This window comes from Apostichopus japonicus, chromosome 18 (assembly GCF_037975245.1).
Source record: "Apostichopus japonicus isolate 1M-3 chromosome 18, ASM3797524v1, whole genome shotgun sequence".
NCBI lineage: Eukaryota > Metazoa > Echinodermata > Holothuroidea > Aspidochirotida > Stichopodidae > Apostichopus > Apostichopus japonicus.
In genome coordinates, this window is record NC_092578.1 from 18,468,195 (window position 1) to 18,488,491 (window position 20,297).

Below are 20,297 nucleotides of genomic sequence, written 5' to 3' on the forward strand. Positions count from 1 at the left end.
GTTCTGTGTGTTTTCACAAACAGACTAATGAATGAATTAATAATGGTAACAAAAGGAAATTGCCATTCTTTGATTTCAAAGGGGAAAAAACAGTCACTTTGCAGTATTTGTGTTTTCATCTATTGGTAATCGGAAAATATCAGAAACATGCTGGACTGTAGTTTGAAATTGTCTTTGACATTGAAAATTGATTAAGGCCCCCTTTCTCATGGTATAGCCGTATGTCGGTTTGTTTGAAGCAAAACGAAACACAGGAAGCTTCAGATTTGTCTGAAACATCAAACATCTCTTGTGCCTGTCTAACACAAAACAAATTGTTGTTCTTGTAACATTACACCACCTTTGTCAGCCTGTTCTCTATGCTATTACGTTATATCTGTACAGTAATTTCACACTAAGATGTCTGGCATTGACTGAGAACTATTATATGTTTCTGCAGATGCAAGATGATCTTTCTGATCACACAAGGCAAAAGCATATGCAGTCCTATACACATGAAAAGAAACCAATGTCTACTCGCCTTTTTTAACAGCCTTATTCGCTGTGCGTGTGTTTCTGCATATATATTGGGTATACATTAAAAAACATTAGATATATACATTTAAATTGATGACATCATTAAGTCGAGATACATGTATCAGGAGATGAATTGTTTTATTTAATACATTTGAGTACTTAACTAATGTAGTTTCAATTTGACATCTAATAGAGTAACTTTATAACTTTCGTAAGAAAATATCAAGCCTTAAATATTTATTTTTAACTTTTCTTTGTGGAAACGAAAGTCAAGGTGCAAAGATCCGAGCAAAAATAAAAACCGATCAGGCTCTATTGCTGGTCGATATAAACAGAGTATATGAACCATAACAAACTATTATTGGCTTATTTACTGACCTGAATGATAAATTTTACTTCCGAGAAGAATGAAATTTAATGTTATTTTTGGAAAAGAAACCTAGCTGAATGGAGGAAATCGGCACCAAGCTTATGGGCAAACCATCCAGTTTTTTTAAAGTTAAAAACTATTCGTGCTATATATAGTCAAGTATTGAAAGTTTGAAACATAAATAAAACTCATCTTGTGTAACATTTTATCATTTACTAAGTTGTCAAAAATTGACAAATATTCTAATCTTCCTTTATAGTGTAATTCTATTCACACTGACCTCTTCAAAGGAAAGCCAATCATATTTAAGATTTCATGCAACTTGATTTTTTTAAAACATCATTGTTGACAAAACCTGTCACTTGGTCACTGTTGCTTTATAAAAAAGATCATGTATTTTTGTGGTTAGTTTAATTCAAAATATAATTCAGTCAAAATATCACATTAACTGTTGGCAATCAAAAAAATTATATATGACCTTGCAACAATAAGACACATCTGCAACTTAAGAAGAATAGTAATTGTAAAAACCCTTATCTATATCTATTCCATTTCAAATTTACCCGTGATTTGTAAGTTGACATAATTACGTCATCGCTATATTGACATAATTACGTCATCGCTATATTGACATAATTACGTCATCGCTATATATATCCATACATCATATACAGTTATTCATACCTTTCAGAATGAACGTGATTGCATTTTGCTTTTTGACAGTTAGTTCCCCTATTCGTATCGTGTTTCGTTTACACTTCCTTATTTATTTTCTTGTTTTAGTTCAATTATCTACAGAGGCCCCATTAAATTAAAAACGTGAAGTACTCCCCTCGGAATCGCCATAGTCTTCTTTACGTCACGTGACCTAACTTTAGACAGGGCGCTAATTTTTTGAGCAATCACTGTCCAGCCGTGTTGAACTTCTGCTCGAGAAACGACATCTGTTAGACAAGTCTATTTTACCTTATAGGTAAGCTAAAGAAGTACAGGAGATTTTCCTGGTACCATGACTGCAAAAAATATTGTCGGGAAAAATGGACGTGTTTTAAAGTTGTAAAATATGAAAATGTGTTTAGAAAATTTGAATAAAATGAATAATATATACAACCCAAGCCAAGAACATTTTCTATGAAAGTGTGGCTCGTTTATTGTGTAAATGATGACTTTCTGACGGTCTTGCATAATACTCTCCGCTATTTAATATACATAGCAAATATATTTGCTAGGTTGTCTAAGTGTATTTATTGGTGCGAGAAGTTAATACGAGATTAACGTAACCGTAATCTCTAACGTTGCGGCTGTTCATACGCGTATACGCTTGAACATGTTTTGATATTTCTCTGTTATAAATATACAGTTTCCATAGAAACATAGCAAAGACAAACTACAAACAGTACGGGAAGTCAAACAGGCTGGTATGCCAGATAGTCAATATTAACTCAGTTGTTGAGCATTTTGTACCTGCACCTAAATATAGCCTACAATAATTGGAATGTATATATAGCATTCTTTACAATATGCATGAGAAGCAGCCGTGCAATGAGCTCATGCATGTATTACTTCACTCGGTCATAGGTTGTGTTCTATAAGAGCATTCCTTCCAAGCATCCGCTATATGCCAGCATCGAGAGATTCAACTTGTTGTCTGACGCTACAAAATGTCTTCCCCCAATCAAGTTAAATTACTTCATTATGATACATCTTGCTAGAATCTGACCTTATTTATACAGGAGAGTTAATTTGCCAGCCTTCTCCCCCACAATTAGGGCAGTCGAGAGCGATGTTCCACAATTCCTTAAGTTCTGAGCTGCTCGAAGAGCCCAGAACGCCTTTGGGAGAAGGTTTAATGAAACAAGAAGCTTGAGTGAGGTTCATAACCTCTGGGACATTAATAAGGGCTTTAAAGAATTTCAAAGTCTCTCCAAGGGATGTTTTGATCCTTCCTATATTACATCAAACAGGTTGATGTTAAGATGTCGGAAGGATTCAAGAGAATTTACAAAGACTCCTGACAGTTCTATGCATTTGAATAGTAAAGTACATTGCCATATTACCGTGCAGTACGAACAATATAACCTGCATCCTCTGTAATGTAAGACTATGTACGATTAACTATAATCATTATTGCATACCTGTTAATTTATGTGTTACTTTACGAAAATTACATTGGTCCGATGTGTAATATATAAAATAATATTATATATATATATATATATATATATATATATATAAATATATATATATATATATGCATTATGTCAGCAATAGTTATATATACACATAGACCGTAAAGTTCCTCGAGGTATTATAATCATGAAACAGCGTAAACGTCTACGATTCGTTTCTGAAATAATGGACACATTAAATAGATTCAGTATGGCTACAAATATAATAAAATGCATCCAACAACAAATATAAATTTACAAGTATAACGTTTCTAGTTGACTGTATTTTCCCTCTCTCCTTCCTTGGTTGTTCTCCTATGTTGATATAGTTCAATATAGGCTTATTGATTTTGCAACAACATGACAAATACATCACATGGTCGATTGAGCTGATTTACATTACGTACGTATATTTTTTGAAGTCACGTGGGGTCGAAAGTCAAACATGCCTGCATGATTTTCTTGACAGCACGAATGAGTTCTATCTTTGATTGATATTTCTATCATTCATGATCACACTGTCAATTAAAGGTGAGGTATACTGGTATTAAGTTGCTACTAAGAATTACATTGTCATATGTGTTTCCTACACTTTTCCAAATAACGCATAACTCATCTGAGGCCACGCACATGTTTTACTGCATGCATTTAAGAAGTAACAACATACATTTTGCAAATTTATGAGTACTGTAAATATATCAGGGTTTTTAGACGTGTTTTTTTTTTTTGCTTAGGCTAATTATATTAATAGTTGAATTAACGTGTGTACTGAAGTGAAAATGTTCCAGCACGCAATTTGAATGCCAAAATACATGCTAATTGTGAGGGGAAAAAATACCCACATGATATACAAGATGAATAATAACAAAAATAGTTTATTAACATAAATTCAATTCCTGGAGTGCTTTCAATTATATGATGCTTTTCTTCATTTTGTAACATAACATATATTTTATAGAACCTATACCAATGACGTACAGCTTGTTTTAATTATAATGGAGAAAAAATGATTTCCCGGAGGTGAAACAAGAGAAGTAACTACAGTCATATTATAATTTCCGTTTATTCTTAATGCCAAAAAATACCAAATAAAACAAAATGACACTATATATAATCGCTGTAGGTATGTAACTCCGAACGAAAACGTAGACATTTTCGAATCCGAAGGCATGTGCAAATACATCTTCAATGGCAAAGGTTCTAAATGATTTCTTCTTGTTTTTAATGGGAGATGGAAGAGGATTTCAAAGTAGGAAGAGAGAAACAGATTTTCTTGCTCACGTTGCTTTTTCCTTCTTCATGATATAACTATCATTTGAACTCCTCGCAAATAGCAAAAATATATATATATAGATTTTAAATTATAGAGAAATGGTTGTTTGTTTTGGCAAAAGTGAAAATCTTTCCATTTCAAAGTGTTAAGTGCGTCATAATTGAACCCACCATGCAACACTACGGAAGTAAACGCAGATTTTTACGCGTACCTCGGTTTTATTTTTTGATTTTTTTTCATCGAGTATTTATGGCTCTAAAGATTGTCTAGAGAAAAGTAAAACAGTCATAAAACAAGTTTTATACAACGGAACCAAATGTGCACTGGCTTTTAAAAGTCAAAGCCAGTTTATTTTGGCAAAATGGAAAACTCCCCTAAAGCGTACACACATTTCACCATGAGAAAATATATTATGCGTATACAGAAAACTATACGAGTCAAATTGACTATTTCCGGCTCAATTGACAAATATGACACGTTCGGTGTTTAATATTCTTCTTCTTCTTCTTCGTTTCTGTACCTGTTTTTCCTCATTAATACAGTCGCGCTCCCCCACTTTACGTTTGAAAAAGCAGGCAAACATTGTATTAGTGATCAAACAAAAAATTTCCCATAATATTAACTTTCTTAATGAGGATGAATTATACGGCAGTGCGAGAGCGCTTGGAAACTGTATGAATATTTAAAACAATAACCTCAAATATCGGAATGTATAAAATAGACAGTGAGAATTGTCATTTTATGTTTCACGAGTTTTACTGTCGAGCAAAAGCGCCATTAGTGAACCGATCAGATAATGAATTTTTCAAATACAAAGTTCTCATTGTTTTCCATTATATGAATGTATACTAAACGTTCGCTTCAAGCTGAAATAATCACCCCAAGGGACAGCAAAAATGTGAATAACCAGCAGTTTTCAGCGTAAAATCATAAAACTGATATTTGCCTGTCATTTCGTCTCTTTTTTTTTCACTTTGTATAATTCAACGAAAGTATATTAGACAGATGTTTATCGAAACTGACGATAAGGAAACGTTCACCCTTTCACGAACCAATGAATAAGTGGTTTTTCGAGATACTTTGTGTTCATTATTATATTTTCATGAAATAATGAGTTATATCAAAGCGGATACTGGATTATTATCGTAATATTCACAGCGATACTACATTTGGATGTATTTTATTGTCTTTAGTAATTATGTTGACAACAATCAAAGGAACGAATCATATTTTGCATGTCATATAGAAAAATATAATGTAGCGTTACACATATTTTGTTCATCTTATGCTGCTATAACTGATTGAGTTTTGCTCAGCAAATACAAGCAGTGACTTGTTTTGATAAATCATCCTAAGACGTTAGATATATATAGTTTGGTATTTAGATCATCCTTTGTTCTCTTATATCGTCACAAAGGGGTCAGTTGTCTTTAGGTTATACGTGTTTTGTTTTTAAGGTAACTACTGCATGCCTGATTTTGCAGGTATTTCATTGAGGTTGTACATGTCGGCATTTGTGACTTGTATCACTGGAATGAATGTAGGCTGACTAACTTTCAGTAATAAACATTAAAATTTCTCAAAACTTGCCAGCAACATGTAATTCTTTTTGGTTTATAACCAAGTTATATATATACTAGGTTAATATCGATCGTACAAATGTATTTAGATTAAACCAGATTGTAAGGTACTTGAGATACACAATATGTAGTTTAGGTAAATATCCCGGAGGTAACGGTTCACGATATCTTCTCAGAAATCACAAGAGAGGTAACCTCCCCAGTAATTAATGTCATATATGACGTCACTGTGTAAATCGTGACCTAAATAACAGACTGTTATTTCACATTGAACGTGTGATTTTTCCCCAGGGTATAATTCATAAAGGGAAAGGTAAAACGGATTTTCGCCATAGGAAATTTATCTTCACATCAATTAAAAAGTCTGATAAACAGCTTATCTCTGAAGAATATTTCGAATATTATAGAAATGACAGAGATATCCAATTTTTCTATAATATCATTAATCTTCACGAGTCAACGCCAAAGTCGGATGAAAAATTTAATAATTTATTAACAGAACCACTCGCATATCTTGTCTTGAATAAGTTTCTCAATTATGTTAATTTAGAAAACGTACTATATATAACATATTTCCGCATAAATTTCATTGAAAGCCTATAAGTTTTGTATTGCATATGACATGTGTTCGAGTGCATAGCTTGCTAACTCTCCAGCAAAGCAACTAGTTTAATATTGGATATAGTAACCCGCATTTACTATTCAAACCAAAACTATAAAATGCACAGTTTTGATCGGTTCAGTAATTTCCTTACCAAAAACATTATGCTTGTTTTTTGTTAGTGAATTGGTTAAACTTCGTTACTTTATTCACAAAATTACTAAAATTCTGTATAAATATATAGTGATCTATGTTAATCATGTGATAATATTCACCGCACATAATCAAATACTGTTAACATCGAGTACCGTTTGTTATATAGCGTTACTGCTAAATTAAAGAGCCAATTATCAGAGTTCAATCCACGTTGTAAAGCTGTTTTATAACTATCCCAAAAGTTATCGTACCAGCAAATTTTAAAACTTCGAATACACATGGCATTCCAATATGATAACTTATAAACTGCAACGTAGGTCTGTATGTATAACACAAATAATAAAAACTATAATACCTACATACACACACACACATATATATATACACATATATACACACATATATATATACACATATGTATATATATATGTGTGTATATATGTGTATATATATATATATACATATATATATATATATATATATATATACTTAGCAACTTTTGCCTAGCTTATACTTCTTTTCAATTCTTCTTCAACATCTTTGTGACAGCAAAACAAAAACCATTAGATTGTAAATCTTTATTTAACGATATAAAAAGTTCTCAACTTGACGCCTTTCCTCGACTAGAACTCTTATCGAGTACCTTGAAAGAGTATATTGTTTAACTATATCTTAATGTGGAGCCTCAATTGGTTGCCTTAAGTTTCACACTACAGAGAATAAAATTCGAAATCATACCTTAAAGTGTCTAGTAGTTTCCTTGTGCATTAATCTGAATGTAACATGACTCTCTCTTTTCTAAGAGGGTTGTATTGATTTCTCTGTGATCTCTCTAGTTTTTTATGTTTGTTAAGATTTTGGTAAAAGAGTTTCTCAAATATACATGATACATTTAGCATCTCCTGAAGAAGTTTGGTAGAAGCCTCATACTTTTTGACAAGCTGTTGATGTTTGTAATCAAATATTTGCGACTGGTGATTGCTGACAGACAATGTAATCAAAGTTTTCAATGAAGGGTATAAAGCAGGGGTACGCCAGAGGAATAAAATAACGACTTTTAAATCATTCTCTGATTTTAGAAGGAAGATCATCGACAAACCCTTTTTGCTAGCAGCTACATTTTACAACGTAACCTACTTTTCTTTTTCTTGTCAATAGTCATATCAAACCTATACCGCATTAATTAACTCGTAGAAATGTCAATAGTCATAACAAACCTATACTGCATTAATTAACTCGTAGAATCCGAACGTTACACAAACAGTATGTTACATCTTACAGCATTAACTGACGTAAACACTTTTAGTAATCCATCTAATTTTAGTAGCAATATCGTTGTTATACTGTCATGATTTTATAGTTCTCATACAACAGACTGTACATATAGACCGAACGAGAGAAACAAAGTCATCTAAGTTTAGTAGCAATATCATTGTTTTAGTGTCATGATTTTATAGTTCGCATACAACAGACTGTACATATAAAGTGGACAAGAGAAACAAAAGTCATCGGTACACCATTTAAGAGAGACCTTAACTGAAACTGTTATCAATATTCTTTTCATTTCAATTCGACGAAGGCATGCAATATTTCATGGGATGTGTTTAATTGGCAGCGTGTGCACACATGAAGAGCTTGCAATATAAGTCCAACTACATAGCACCGCTCTATTCAACCTGCTGACCAAGTTGGTAAAACGAATCGGTATTTTATGGTACCAAATAAAGAAGTTTTTTGTCAAATAAAGAAGTTGATCATCTACTGAAATCACTCAAATTAAAATTGATCTCTTTCCACCAAAAATATTTACCATCAATTAATAAAGGCACAAAGAGAAGACAGCATTTTGCGGTTGGTGTAGAAATTATTTAGACAAATCAACGATAGATCTAAAACATCAATTCCCAGTCTATTTGTATAATTAGTTATCAGTTGTTCAATGTCAAGCTTCCCATGTAGGTCTATTCAAACCAACTGCAATCAGCTATAGTTTCTCATTTTGTTTCCGTAGACACATGTGTTGATAATATTTTGACAATTAAGAGAAAATCTCGTAAACAGGAGCGGATTGGGGTGGCGCTATGGACATTGTAAACAAGCGGTGCGTGTGGCGCCCGATTGAAACTAATACCGTTCGCGACCGGCAAGAAAATCTGCGGCCGCCAACACCTCAACCATGACGTCGCCTTCGTCGCTTCGGATCTATAGAGGCGTCTCGGTGTCCGAGCCGGTATACATCGGTAGGCTAATGATCCCGCCCCCTAATCGTTAATATATCCAACACATTCGTTCAGTGGCATCATTTTTCTGTGTTCTGTTATAAAGTTCAAATATGAATTGGTTCATCTGTTGCTCTAAGGCTTTTCTATATATATATATATATATATATATATATATATATATATATATATATATTGAGTTATTTTTTCCCCTTATGACTTTTACCCTATAACTTATACGATCTTATTATACCCTGGTATTTCTTATACGACAAGCAAACTAGAGCAACTAGATCAAAATTCCCCAAGCATATTGTTTGGCTCTGTAAAGTCGACACTTGTTGCTTAAAGTGTGCTCTCGTCTAGGCAAAAGAGTGTCACATACTTAACCTATAGACTATGACACTATTGTAATCTAACATGTACACTGTATAACCCTTGGCCTAGTCATGGTTACGGCCTGATCAGCATGGAAGTAGAACGGCCTACTTAAGTCATGAGTACGGTAGTATTGTACAACCTTTTTTTTTAATATAAGTATATATATATATATATATCAAAAAAAGGAACTGTAGCCGGCAGGAAGATAACCCACTCCAATTTAAACTATACCAGATACCTATTATCTTATGTCATCCTTATATAAGCATGAGAATTATCCTGCATGTGGCTGCTATAAGAGTCGTAAAGTAACTGCCTTACATATTTCGAATATTTTAATTATGCGTATAGATTACACTATAGATCCCGGAACATGAGATAGTACTTCAAGTGGTTTGTATTGCCTTGTGAACATAATATCATAATTTACTTTTGAAGTTATGTTTATCGTGGTTGCTTTACTAGATTTTACTTTTTTTTTTTTTTTTATGAAAACTTCATTATGTTTTTCTTTTTTTACTGTGTTTCCTCAAAATATTAATTTATGCATCCCGGGATTGAAACATTCTCCGCTTACAAACTTAATTTATCAAAGTTATGCATATCCAATTAAATAAAGCATATCACGTTTCAATATCTTCAATACGACTATGGGCATATTTAACAAAATATACATAATTTTGCTTGGTTAATATTAAAGATACAAATTGCGTCGCGGCGAACGTTGGCTATAACACAGCGTTAAAGTTATCACTGCCTAGCTCCCTCATATCTACGATACATATAGGGTTTAGTTTGCTTGCATGATCCTTTCTCCATTGGTACTCACGAACTCGTTGCATGGTACTTAAAAGCTTCGGTGGGTGATGTTGAAATGGACTTACATGTGCCACAATAGATGGGAAAATGCGGCATGATTTGATAAACAGGTCTCACGTGGCAACCTTACTTACGGCTGCTCGATAGATGCTGTTGTTTACTTTTCTAAAGAATGCTTGAGTTGGCATAAGTACGAATTTTTGGAAAAGTTTCTACATTTAAAAGTCTAAATATTTCACTTCCAGCGCTTCAAATCAAAGTGGAAGCCGGATACAGTGATCCCATCTATGCCCCTCTTACATCTGGCCCCTTTCTTACCTTTTGTCTTTACTCGAATGCTCGTAGTGTTCTTAACAATTCACTTTTTTGATTTGATCAAATCCCGCGTTGCTTATATACTTAAATAAAAATCTACATTTACAGGAGGAAAATACCAAGTTTTAGAATTTATTGCTAATTTTGTCTTAAAATTTACTCCAGTTTTACTTTTCCGTAAACCTAACCAATGACCTTGATAATTTTAATTTTTAATTTATTTTATGGTCCTGCTAATCTCATATCATTGAGTTCATCGGGTTGACTATAGCCAAGGTTCATTCCAAATAGTGAAGTAAAAAGTTCAACATTTTGAAATGTTCATGTTTAATGTTAATTTAATCTACGTTTAATGATACCAGGAGAAGTGTCTAGACGACAAAACGTTTAGGATTGAACCAACTTCTTCTTGTTACCTACTAATAAATGAGTCAGTGATTCCGAATCCCATAGGCAGGTGCCTTATTTGCATCAATTGTAAGCTTATCTTGTTTAAAACTCGATAGGTTTGGGGAATTTGAAGAACAAGCTCAAAACAAGCTGCTAATTACCTAATTACTTTATCGCATTGGTTTATCAATAGACCTATGGATAGTCTTTCCATATTGAAGTATGTGCGTGTTGAAACCGTAGAAAGGGAGTGGCCGCAATGGTGGGCCAGGGAGGGGACAGAATTGACTCAAGGTGGAAGCTCAGACTACCCCATGCAGGGTATCTGGATGTAATTGTCTTGCAATTAATGCTAACATATATTGTCTCTTTCGTTTTTGTCACCCTAAGTTTTTTTTTTATTTTAGTCGATTGACTGCACATTTGTTCGCGGTTGAAGATAGACTGAGTTGAATTGCTTTTTTTCCCCTTTACTGTGTATAAAACTCTTCCCGCCATAACTTAACAAATCGAAAGACACCAGGAAAACCGTTAAAGACTTGGTCACCACAGTTACTGTGAAACTGTAAGGGAATTCTCGACTTTCAGAAGGAGATGAATCTGTTTAGTACATCAAGTGTAAACTGTGCACACACATAATTTCATCGACTTGTTATACTGTCCTTCTCAAGTGTCTTCGGGCAATAAATCTATATCCATAGAGAAAACTTCGGACGCCTATATTATTAACTCTTTCATGGTCATTCTATCCCTAATTCCCAATGTTCACTGAAAATCATTGCTTTATTTTATTGAATACATATTGCTACGGATTTCAAGTTTATTTTAGATTGAAAATCTTTTATAAATACTACCAAGATCATATGACCGCCGATGTTTTACATAGTGGAGTTCCTATATACGTATGGAGATCCTGCCTTGAATAAATGAATCTGTCTGCATACCCTCGATGGTATACGGCTTGACATTTGAAATATTATCCAATATATTTAACGACTTTTGCAACTGAAAACCTTAAATTTGGAATTCCAGGTATTACCGTATATAACAATAAATGCAACAGAAAGCAATCGTTTTAGGATTTGCTTTTAAAAATCATCTACAAATAAATAAAGAAGAGTTTCTATGAGTTGAAGACAAGTTTATCAAGGTAACTAAGAATGAAATGAACAAATGTTAGCAATGTTAGCGTAAATGAAACCGGACGGGTGTAATGTATTGCTCATTGACAGCTTTATATCAAGTTCCCTAATCAACATACGTTAAAAGGAAAACAAAAGTGCCTCTGCGTGGTCATTGCAGGTAAATCTTAATAGAATTTCTTAATTTGCCCAGTTATTACTAGAACAAGAAAAGCAAGAGACGGTGAATCAGTTAAACACTATTTTCTGCTGTTAGAGAATTATTGGGTGATCTTGATCGATATTTTATATTCTAAGATCATAACAGCGTGTAAGACATTCTAAATACTAACCCTCTGAGAGAGAGAACCACGATCTATAAACGGTAATCCCAATTGGACCAGTTTCAGTAGTCAGCAAACTATAAAAAGCACTTTCGAGACTTTACCCGTAGAGTAATAACAAATTTGAACAGCAATTTTTACCTTTCTCACATATGACCAATTAGACCAAAAAGACTTGTAGTACAAGATTTTAAATGGGCAACTACGTTTGTTTTGAAAATTTGTTGAACACCTTTGTTTTTGACTTGACCTCACTAAAGGGAAAACTCGTTCTTACGAAACCTTGAAATAAATATTCTTTCAACAATCTATGCATGAACGACTTTATCTTCTCTATCATCATCAGATTCAAATATTTGCAAACTTCTCAAAACAAGAATGCAAAATATTGTAAACCTTTGAAAATTGCTCATTTTAAATTCAGTTCTTCACTTTTTTTTGTTTTTGAACTGCATTATTACGTTATTAAAATTGTTTCGACAAAAGAAATCAAAAGCAATAGATATATGAATTATTTTGTCATCAAACATTGATATAAACAACGACAATAAATTTTATTTATTAATAATATTTGTTTGCTACAGATGTAAATGCTTCGCTCATCTTTGAAGTGTACGATTAGTTCATCACATCCCCAAATTGAACTCTCAAGCATAAGTTCATATATTGATGGTTTATTATGCAAAACTTATGCAGTGACACGGCAGGGCCTTCAGTCAAAACTTGTTACTTGAATGGCGTTTAGTCCGAAAGCTGCTGAATTTTATTAACAATCGGATAAGTGACGTTGTAATTCTATCGCTGCCGAGGAAGACTGTTTTGAAAGTTGTGTCTTCGAAATCGTTTGTGTCAATTTTCTATAAATATTAAATCAGTGAGACGTCTGAAATTGATTTACATTCTGTGAAGGTACATGATCGGAAAACAGGCGAAGAGTCGATTTTCAAGGATGTGAAGTACCCCTCCGCCTGGAGAGGTCTAAATGGGAACACTGTAAACCGCTCGTCAATCTTGTTTTGCCTTTGGGCGTATGGGTTATATATTTTAACTCCTATATACCAAAGCGATAGAAAAGCAAGATGAGAATTCAGTGTTGACGTTCGTAGCTCGAGGAAAATTAACGACAACTGCAAGTATATATAAAACAAAAACAAAGTTTAAAATTCTATAAAAGGTCATGCCTGGAGACCCGTAAATATATTACACCCAAACTTTTCCTTTCAAAATCGAAGTATTTTGCCAAATTGACTTATGCAATGAACTGACGATGCAAAGTTCCTTTGTTTTTAAAAAAAAAATCACAGCGATATTCATGTTTGATTGGCACTGTTGTGTACATTGTAGTAGTAACGCAGTTAACATCAAATTATAATTTGCGTTACCTGAAGCATTATATGGTGTAGTGTTATATAAGTCTTCCCAAATTCGGTCTTTGATAATATTTATTAAAATTATCCTCACAGATAAGTTTGTAATATTACATTTATGATAAATCAACCCAAATATATTCTTTTAATTTCATATAAACAAGAGAACACCCTTGGATGACATGCAACACAATGTTTCGTTAATTTGTCTTTAATTTATTTTTTGAAGTGCAAAAACATGTCAGTTGAAGCCATGAAATTATTTTTGCTCACTGACCTAATGGTTTGGCTATTAGACTACATACTTCAGTCGCTTTAAATGGTCTTTCAAAAATTCTCGCTTGTTTAAACAGCCATTAATTGGTTTAATCTTCTGCGATTATATCAAATACAATCCTGTGCCTCACGTCATCCTTAGAGATTGCCAAACCGTTTTAAGTAACATGACTTCCAAAATAAGCCTTAAATTCCAGCTCTGATCGATCAGACCAAGTCATATATTTTCGGACTGTTTATTTCCTTTAAACTATTGATATTTTAACTGCTTCTTTTCTGCAGTGGCAGCCAATCAATGACCTTCTAGCATGACCAGAGAGCAACATGATATTTATGTCAAGTTTCCGATGCATAAAATGAATGCCCCTCCTTGAACTATATTTCGAAAAACCCTTTAAAAAAAAAAAAAAAAAAAAAAAAAATATATATATATATATATATATATATATATATATATATATATATATATATATATATATATATATATATTATAAGGGTTATTATGTAGCACACGAATATAATATTTCGACGCAGAAACTTTTTTTCGGTACTGACGTCACAATCACATCCGTTTCTTCTATTATGTTGCAGGTGCTGACGATTGTCGTGGCAACCAGTCTGTTCCCAGCATCCTTAGCTGCAGACGATTTAGGAGTCGATTCACAATACGCTGAATACTATTCTTACATCATGGAACAGAATGAGACATGTTATAGCGACTTCGCCAATGTGTCTTTCGAAGGTGAGATTTTATCAGATTATATTTCATTATGTAATCGTTTTTGAAAAGCAAGTTAATGCATGTATAATTTGGCTGAAATGTTGCCTGTCTTTGACATCATTTTAAGCCTACTTTATCGTGTAAGAGATTTATCACATCAGAATATAGTAATTTGTTATATTTTGTTTTCTTTAAAGAAACAACTACCAAAACCACAATCAAAACTCCATAAATTATCTAACCTCTGGCCAGCTGATGCATACTTATTAAGTTGATATTTAAATGTTGTAAACTGAAACATTCAATATTGATCCAACTGTACAAAGTTGATTGAACCACTTTCAGAGAGATGAAACACTTTATCCATTTTCAAAACAAGTTAATGAATTGACCCAAACTAATTGTGATTGATATTTATAACGTGGAATAAAACAACATAACCCAAAGCAGCCAAATGGACTGATAAGATATAATATAATAACATAAAAATATAATCTAATGTAATGTGAAACAAGGGAATGTTATGATATGTGATTCATGGAAGGTAATGTAATGTCAAGCAATGTTCAAATGTAATGTATATAAGATACATAACTAAGTAACATAACAGTATGTTATGTAGTTATAATGCATTGTTTATTTAATGTGATAAAATGTTATGTTATGCCGTGGTTTTGCTCAATACCTTTAATGTTATGTGGTGTGAGGTTGTGAATTCATAATAAGCTACTGTACTAAAAACAAAATAATACTGTAAGAAGTCCGAACTAGAATTTATATCCATTAATCTGAGCATTCAACCGGCAAAATGCGCTTGAAAAAATTGTTTATGTTCTTTTGCCTGTAATGAGTTGACTCGCAAAAGGATTATTGCTTATCTCAAGAAATTGAGGTTAAACTTGTTGAAAGAGTCAAGTGATCGGCAATGAACTAAGTTATCTAAGATGAACATGAAATCTTGAGAGAAAAAAATGAGTTATATACTTGAAGGGTTTTTCATAGTCGGGAACTTTCTCCAAAGGAAGTATGTGTAGGTAGAACGATAATAAAAAGAATGTTTTGAAAATTTGATCACTTTTTTGTTGTTGCAAGATTACCTTTCATTTTCCTGTTGTATGCCACGAATGACTAGAACAGTATGTTATTCAGATTTGCCGTCGAGTACAAAAACATTAATTAGATTGTGTTTTGCTTTTTTATCTTTACTACAGGTGTTTATTGTGAAGCTAACTTTGAAGGCTTTTGTTGGCCTCCCACACAAGTAGGCGAGACAGTAACGTTCGAGTGTGAGTCGGAACTTCACTCTGGTATGTATAATGTAAAAAGGGGGTGGGGGGGGGGGCGGGCAGGCAGGTTGGAACCGAGATAGTTTATACTATAAGGTACAAGTTCATACGACGAAGGCGGGGGAGGTGATAAAGAGTTGTTAAATTGACGGACAATATAAGCCATCATTTTCGTACATACACCACCCACTCCTTTTCTTCAACCTTAAAGAAAAAGTTCAAAAGTACACATTAGAACAACTTCGTGCTGAGACCTACTCACAAACCAATATTGACGGCTAAATCAACCTCAGAATGCAACAATTGCCGCCAATCATTGCTCTTTTTATTAATCTTGGAAAGATTGTCTTTAGAATCGCTACATGAAAGTCTGCTTCAACAATCCTATACATACTGATTGACTCGACTAACGAGACTACTCTAAAGGTTTCGCCAATAATAATTTCTGTCCAAATTTTAACAGAAAGTGACATTGTAAAACGCTTTAAATCTGCAATTTGAACCATCTTTATACAAGGTATACTTACTAGTCAAACATTAGTCAATTATTATTTTAATACATTGAAGAATTTCTTATTTGGTTTGTTTGCAATTTCTTTGTTTCTGAGTTTTTACTTGACGTTATTAACTCAATATGAGTGACCTCAGTTACGGAGATGTTGATTGTGATCTCTCTCATGAATCAATTTTTATATGTTTTTTTCCTCCGCCCACCTCCTATTTTTTGGTAAAACTTAATCACAGAAAACTTAATTATAACATTTTTTTTTTATATAGTCTGCAGGTTTCTTATGCATGAATGGTGACCAATTTAGTCGCCTGAATTATTATGAACTTGGAGTCATTTGTCTGCTTATTTGTGCAATAAACTGTGAGTTTCACAACAATTTAGCAGTGCAATTAACCCGGCCTTTCACAAATGTGACATTATTATGGGAATTACTACATTGTTTTAGAACTACAAATCGTCACACATTTTAAACTTGAAACTATCCCATATACTTGACACGGAATCGAGTAAACAGCAGAGACTGTTCAGACCTCTTAAGTTAGGTGGATATTTGTTTATATTCATTGTGTGACACCTCTTTCAAGTTTATCACCCCTTTTAATCACTGGCTCGAGGACACGCAAAAAGTACAGACGGTGTGAAATAATCAAATAATCAAATAATAAAAAAGTGCGAATATTTCACGTTGTTATAGTACAAGGTATATAGCTCAAACTCAAACACAGAACTTATATAGCATGCATACACTATACACGGCTGAGTACAGCAACATGAGCATACGACTACAAATAAAATAACCCCATCACATCAGTACGAAACTGGGAACAAAAAAAAAACACTCTTTAGTTTACGATTACTTCCTAACGGCAGTATTTTATATGAGGAATCCAAAATTTCCCAGCAGAGCACCGATACAAATCCATTAGAGTGAGTAAGGTTATACAACTAACTACTAGGTTGTAGTTAATGTACTGTAATGTAATATAATAAATAATATTAATATAACATATATAATAATATATATATATAATAATATTACATACCTGCATATATCTACATATATCTGCATATATCTGTATATATCTGTTTATATCTGCATATCTGTGTGAATTCATGTCTTATCGGTCGTGTTTAGCGTCCATTTTCTTTGGCTTTACTTGGAATTCGGATTTTAGGGGAGGATGTGAGTGATGTGGGTGGGGGTGGCGCCCAGGCAATTTTTTAGTAAAGAACATGGAACGATGTCATTTAATCATTTTTTTTTTTTTTTGGAATTTGACGTTACTGTATTGTGCCTCTTCTCTTTTTGTTCATTTGTGTAGTTTCTCGGACATGTGAAGAAAATGGAAAATGGGAACACAAAACAATGGACGATATGTATTACGAATGCCATAAGTTCACTCTTGTAAGACATATTTGCTTTGATTGATTGATGAAATAATTGATTGATTGATCGATTAAATTGATTGACTGTTGGACAGTTGATCGGTAGTTTCGTTTATTCGTTTTCCTTCATTCATGGATGCAGTACATGCCGGGACCATACCGTGAACTTTATAGCTTTATATATATATATATATATATATATATATATATATAAAGCTATATAGATATATATATATATATATAAAGATATATATATATATATATGAATATATATTTATATATGAAATGTTATGAGTTGGAAAATACAGCACAGTGAAAAAACATCCAACCTCCACATAGATTCGAACCCGAGCCTCCCGCTTTATATGCGGACAGCCTAACCAACTAGGCTATGGACACTGATTGAATATCCAGAGGTTCGAAACCAGTTAGGAAGGTCGTAATTCCACTGTAGGCTTCTACCATGTGTATCGAACAATGCTAGTTCTGTCTTGGTGACATATGTTACCTTACTTTAGATATCTATCATTTGTGAATCCTAATGCCGGATCTCGAAAGATATATAATTTGAACAGATTCTGTTTAATGAAATGCCGGGAAATAAACGACCAAGGTCAATGAACATATGACCTCTGTGCCGTACTATGGTGGCACCTACTAACTAAGGATGACATGGAACCTCTTTTGACGACTTGTCTATATAATTATGTGTGATCTTCAATGAGTGTGCTGAGACTGCATGTCACACCTTAAGAACATTGTCGAGTTTATCTCTTTATCATTAGGATACTCACCACTGTAGTGTATGTAAATTATTTCATCATTGTAATTAACACAGCATGTATCGCGTTATTTTAAACGCGTTTTCTCTATTAATCTCTGGGTTTTTTTTCTGGTTACAGCTTAACTTGCAACTGACTTTACCTTGCGGAATAATTTCCTTTGTTGCTTGCACCATTGCATTCATCATATTAGCCTTTTCGAGGTAAGTTTATCTTCAAAATACCACCTGTGAAAATCACTTAAATTTAAGAATTGTGTTTTATAACAAAAAAAAATTATTAAAAACAAAGGAGGCAGTAGAGGTGAGGTATTGAAAAGTTGGTAATATTGATTATGTTGTGAACTTGGTTCATGGGTTTGAAAGACTCCCTTTAATAGCCATTGAGAATATAATTTATTAATGTCAAAATGTATGTGTTTTAACGTTTATCATTTCATTAAATCAAACATTGACGTACTCCACTTCTAGATTAGAGCAATGAGTCCGTGTAAATTCGTTTAAAGATCAAAATAACTATAGCCTTCAAATTCTACCTTATTTCTCATTTTATTTTTTACAAATCGATTAGTTTGCCTTCTTATCTTCCTTTTCAATTTCAGGAGCCTATGGTGTACCAGAAATTACATTCACTGGCATTTGATTACGTCATTTGGCTTAAAATATTTTGTCCTGTGCATACCGACATTTATGTTCCTCGTTCTGGATGTGCAGGTAGGTTGCAATTACAACACAAAAATTGTCAAATTTATTGAGGTATCGACAAAAAAGGTCAAGATTTTTGGCCTTTTTTTTTTTAAACATTCACTTCAGAATAAGTATTGTATTTCTTGCCCGCAAAAAGCATAGTACACATTTATGTCACTGTAGTTGATAACATGCACCTTCGAGGAACTTAATTACAGATAATATTATCATCTTAACCGATAATCATATCTGGTTAAGCGGGATAACCTTAGTATGAAATTTAAGGGAATATATCGATACAGCTGATTGAGCTGAGAACATTGACCTTTGCTCCTAACTCACATAACTTTGGTCATTTCTGGGATATATAAGACATCACCGGTTCATTCGCTTTATTTGGATGAGTGGACTGGTTAGTAATCTCTGATAATATACATCAGTAGTAGACGCCCAACATCAGTAACTGCCCATAGCTTTGTTTTGTATTTTGTTCTTTCTTTAAATTTGAATGATGATATAACCGAGGAAATTATGCGAGACGGGTTGTTATTTTATGTTGGCAAGATATTAGAGAAAGGCCTATAACCCCCCCCCCCCAAAAAAAAGGGGGGTTCATTAACATGATACAGTTAATATTATGGTGGGAGTCGTAATTCCATTAGTGACAACAAAAAGACATGTTAACAAGTTCACATTGATGCCTGGCAGCATAAATTGTACAAAACCTTATAGATACATTATAGAGAGTACAGAATAAACAAAATTAAAGATTTTACAAGTACCCCCTCTATTACAGAAACCGCGTAAACAAATGAAGACACCCATGAATTATTTCACATTGATGTCCCCGTGATGTCGTAATTAGTAGTTTTGCTGTAACCTTCAAGACCTTTTCATGAAATTAAAGATTGACAACAAAATGAATACAATGTTTCAACCCGGATTCCATCAGCGGAATTCTCTATCACGTAAATCTATAACTATGATGGTTGTGTACGTGCTTTTAGTTTAGCCAAGGTAAAACAATAT

At 33.2% G+C, this 20,297-nt stretch overlaps 1 protein-coding gene across 12 annotated transcripts in view; it reads left to right on the forward strand.

Annotated features, from left to right (window-relative positions):
* LOC139958657 (corticotropin-releasing factor receptor 2-like) overlaps positions 1-20,297 on the forward strand; it is a 186,622-nt gene that overhangs the window by 153,795 nt on the left and 12,530 nt on the right. For all 12 annotated transcript variants that reach the window (XM_071955894.1, XM_071955897.1, XM_071955903.1 and 9 more), the window contains 5 exons: positions 14,488-14,638; positions 15,829-15,924; positions 17,737-17,819; positions 18,703-18,785; positions 19,184-19,295. In XM_071955894.1, the coding sequence (XP_071811995.1) occupies positions 14,488-14,638; positions 15,829-15,924; positions 17,737-17,819; positions 18,703-18,785; positions 19,184-19,295 (525 nt within the window). The remainder of the gene's footprint in view (positions 1-14,487; positions 14,639-15,828; positions 15,925-17,736; positions 17,820-18,702; positions 18,786-19,183; positions 19,296-20,297) is intronic.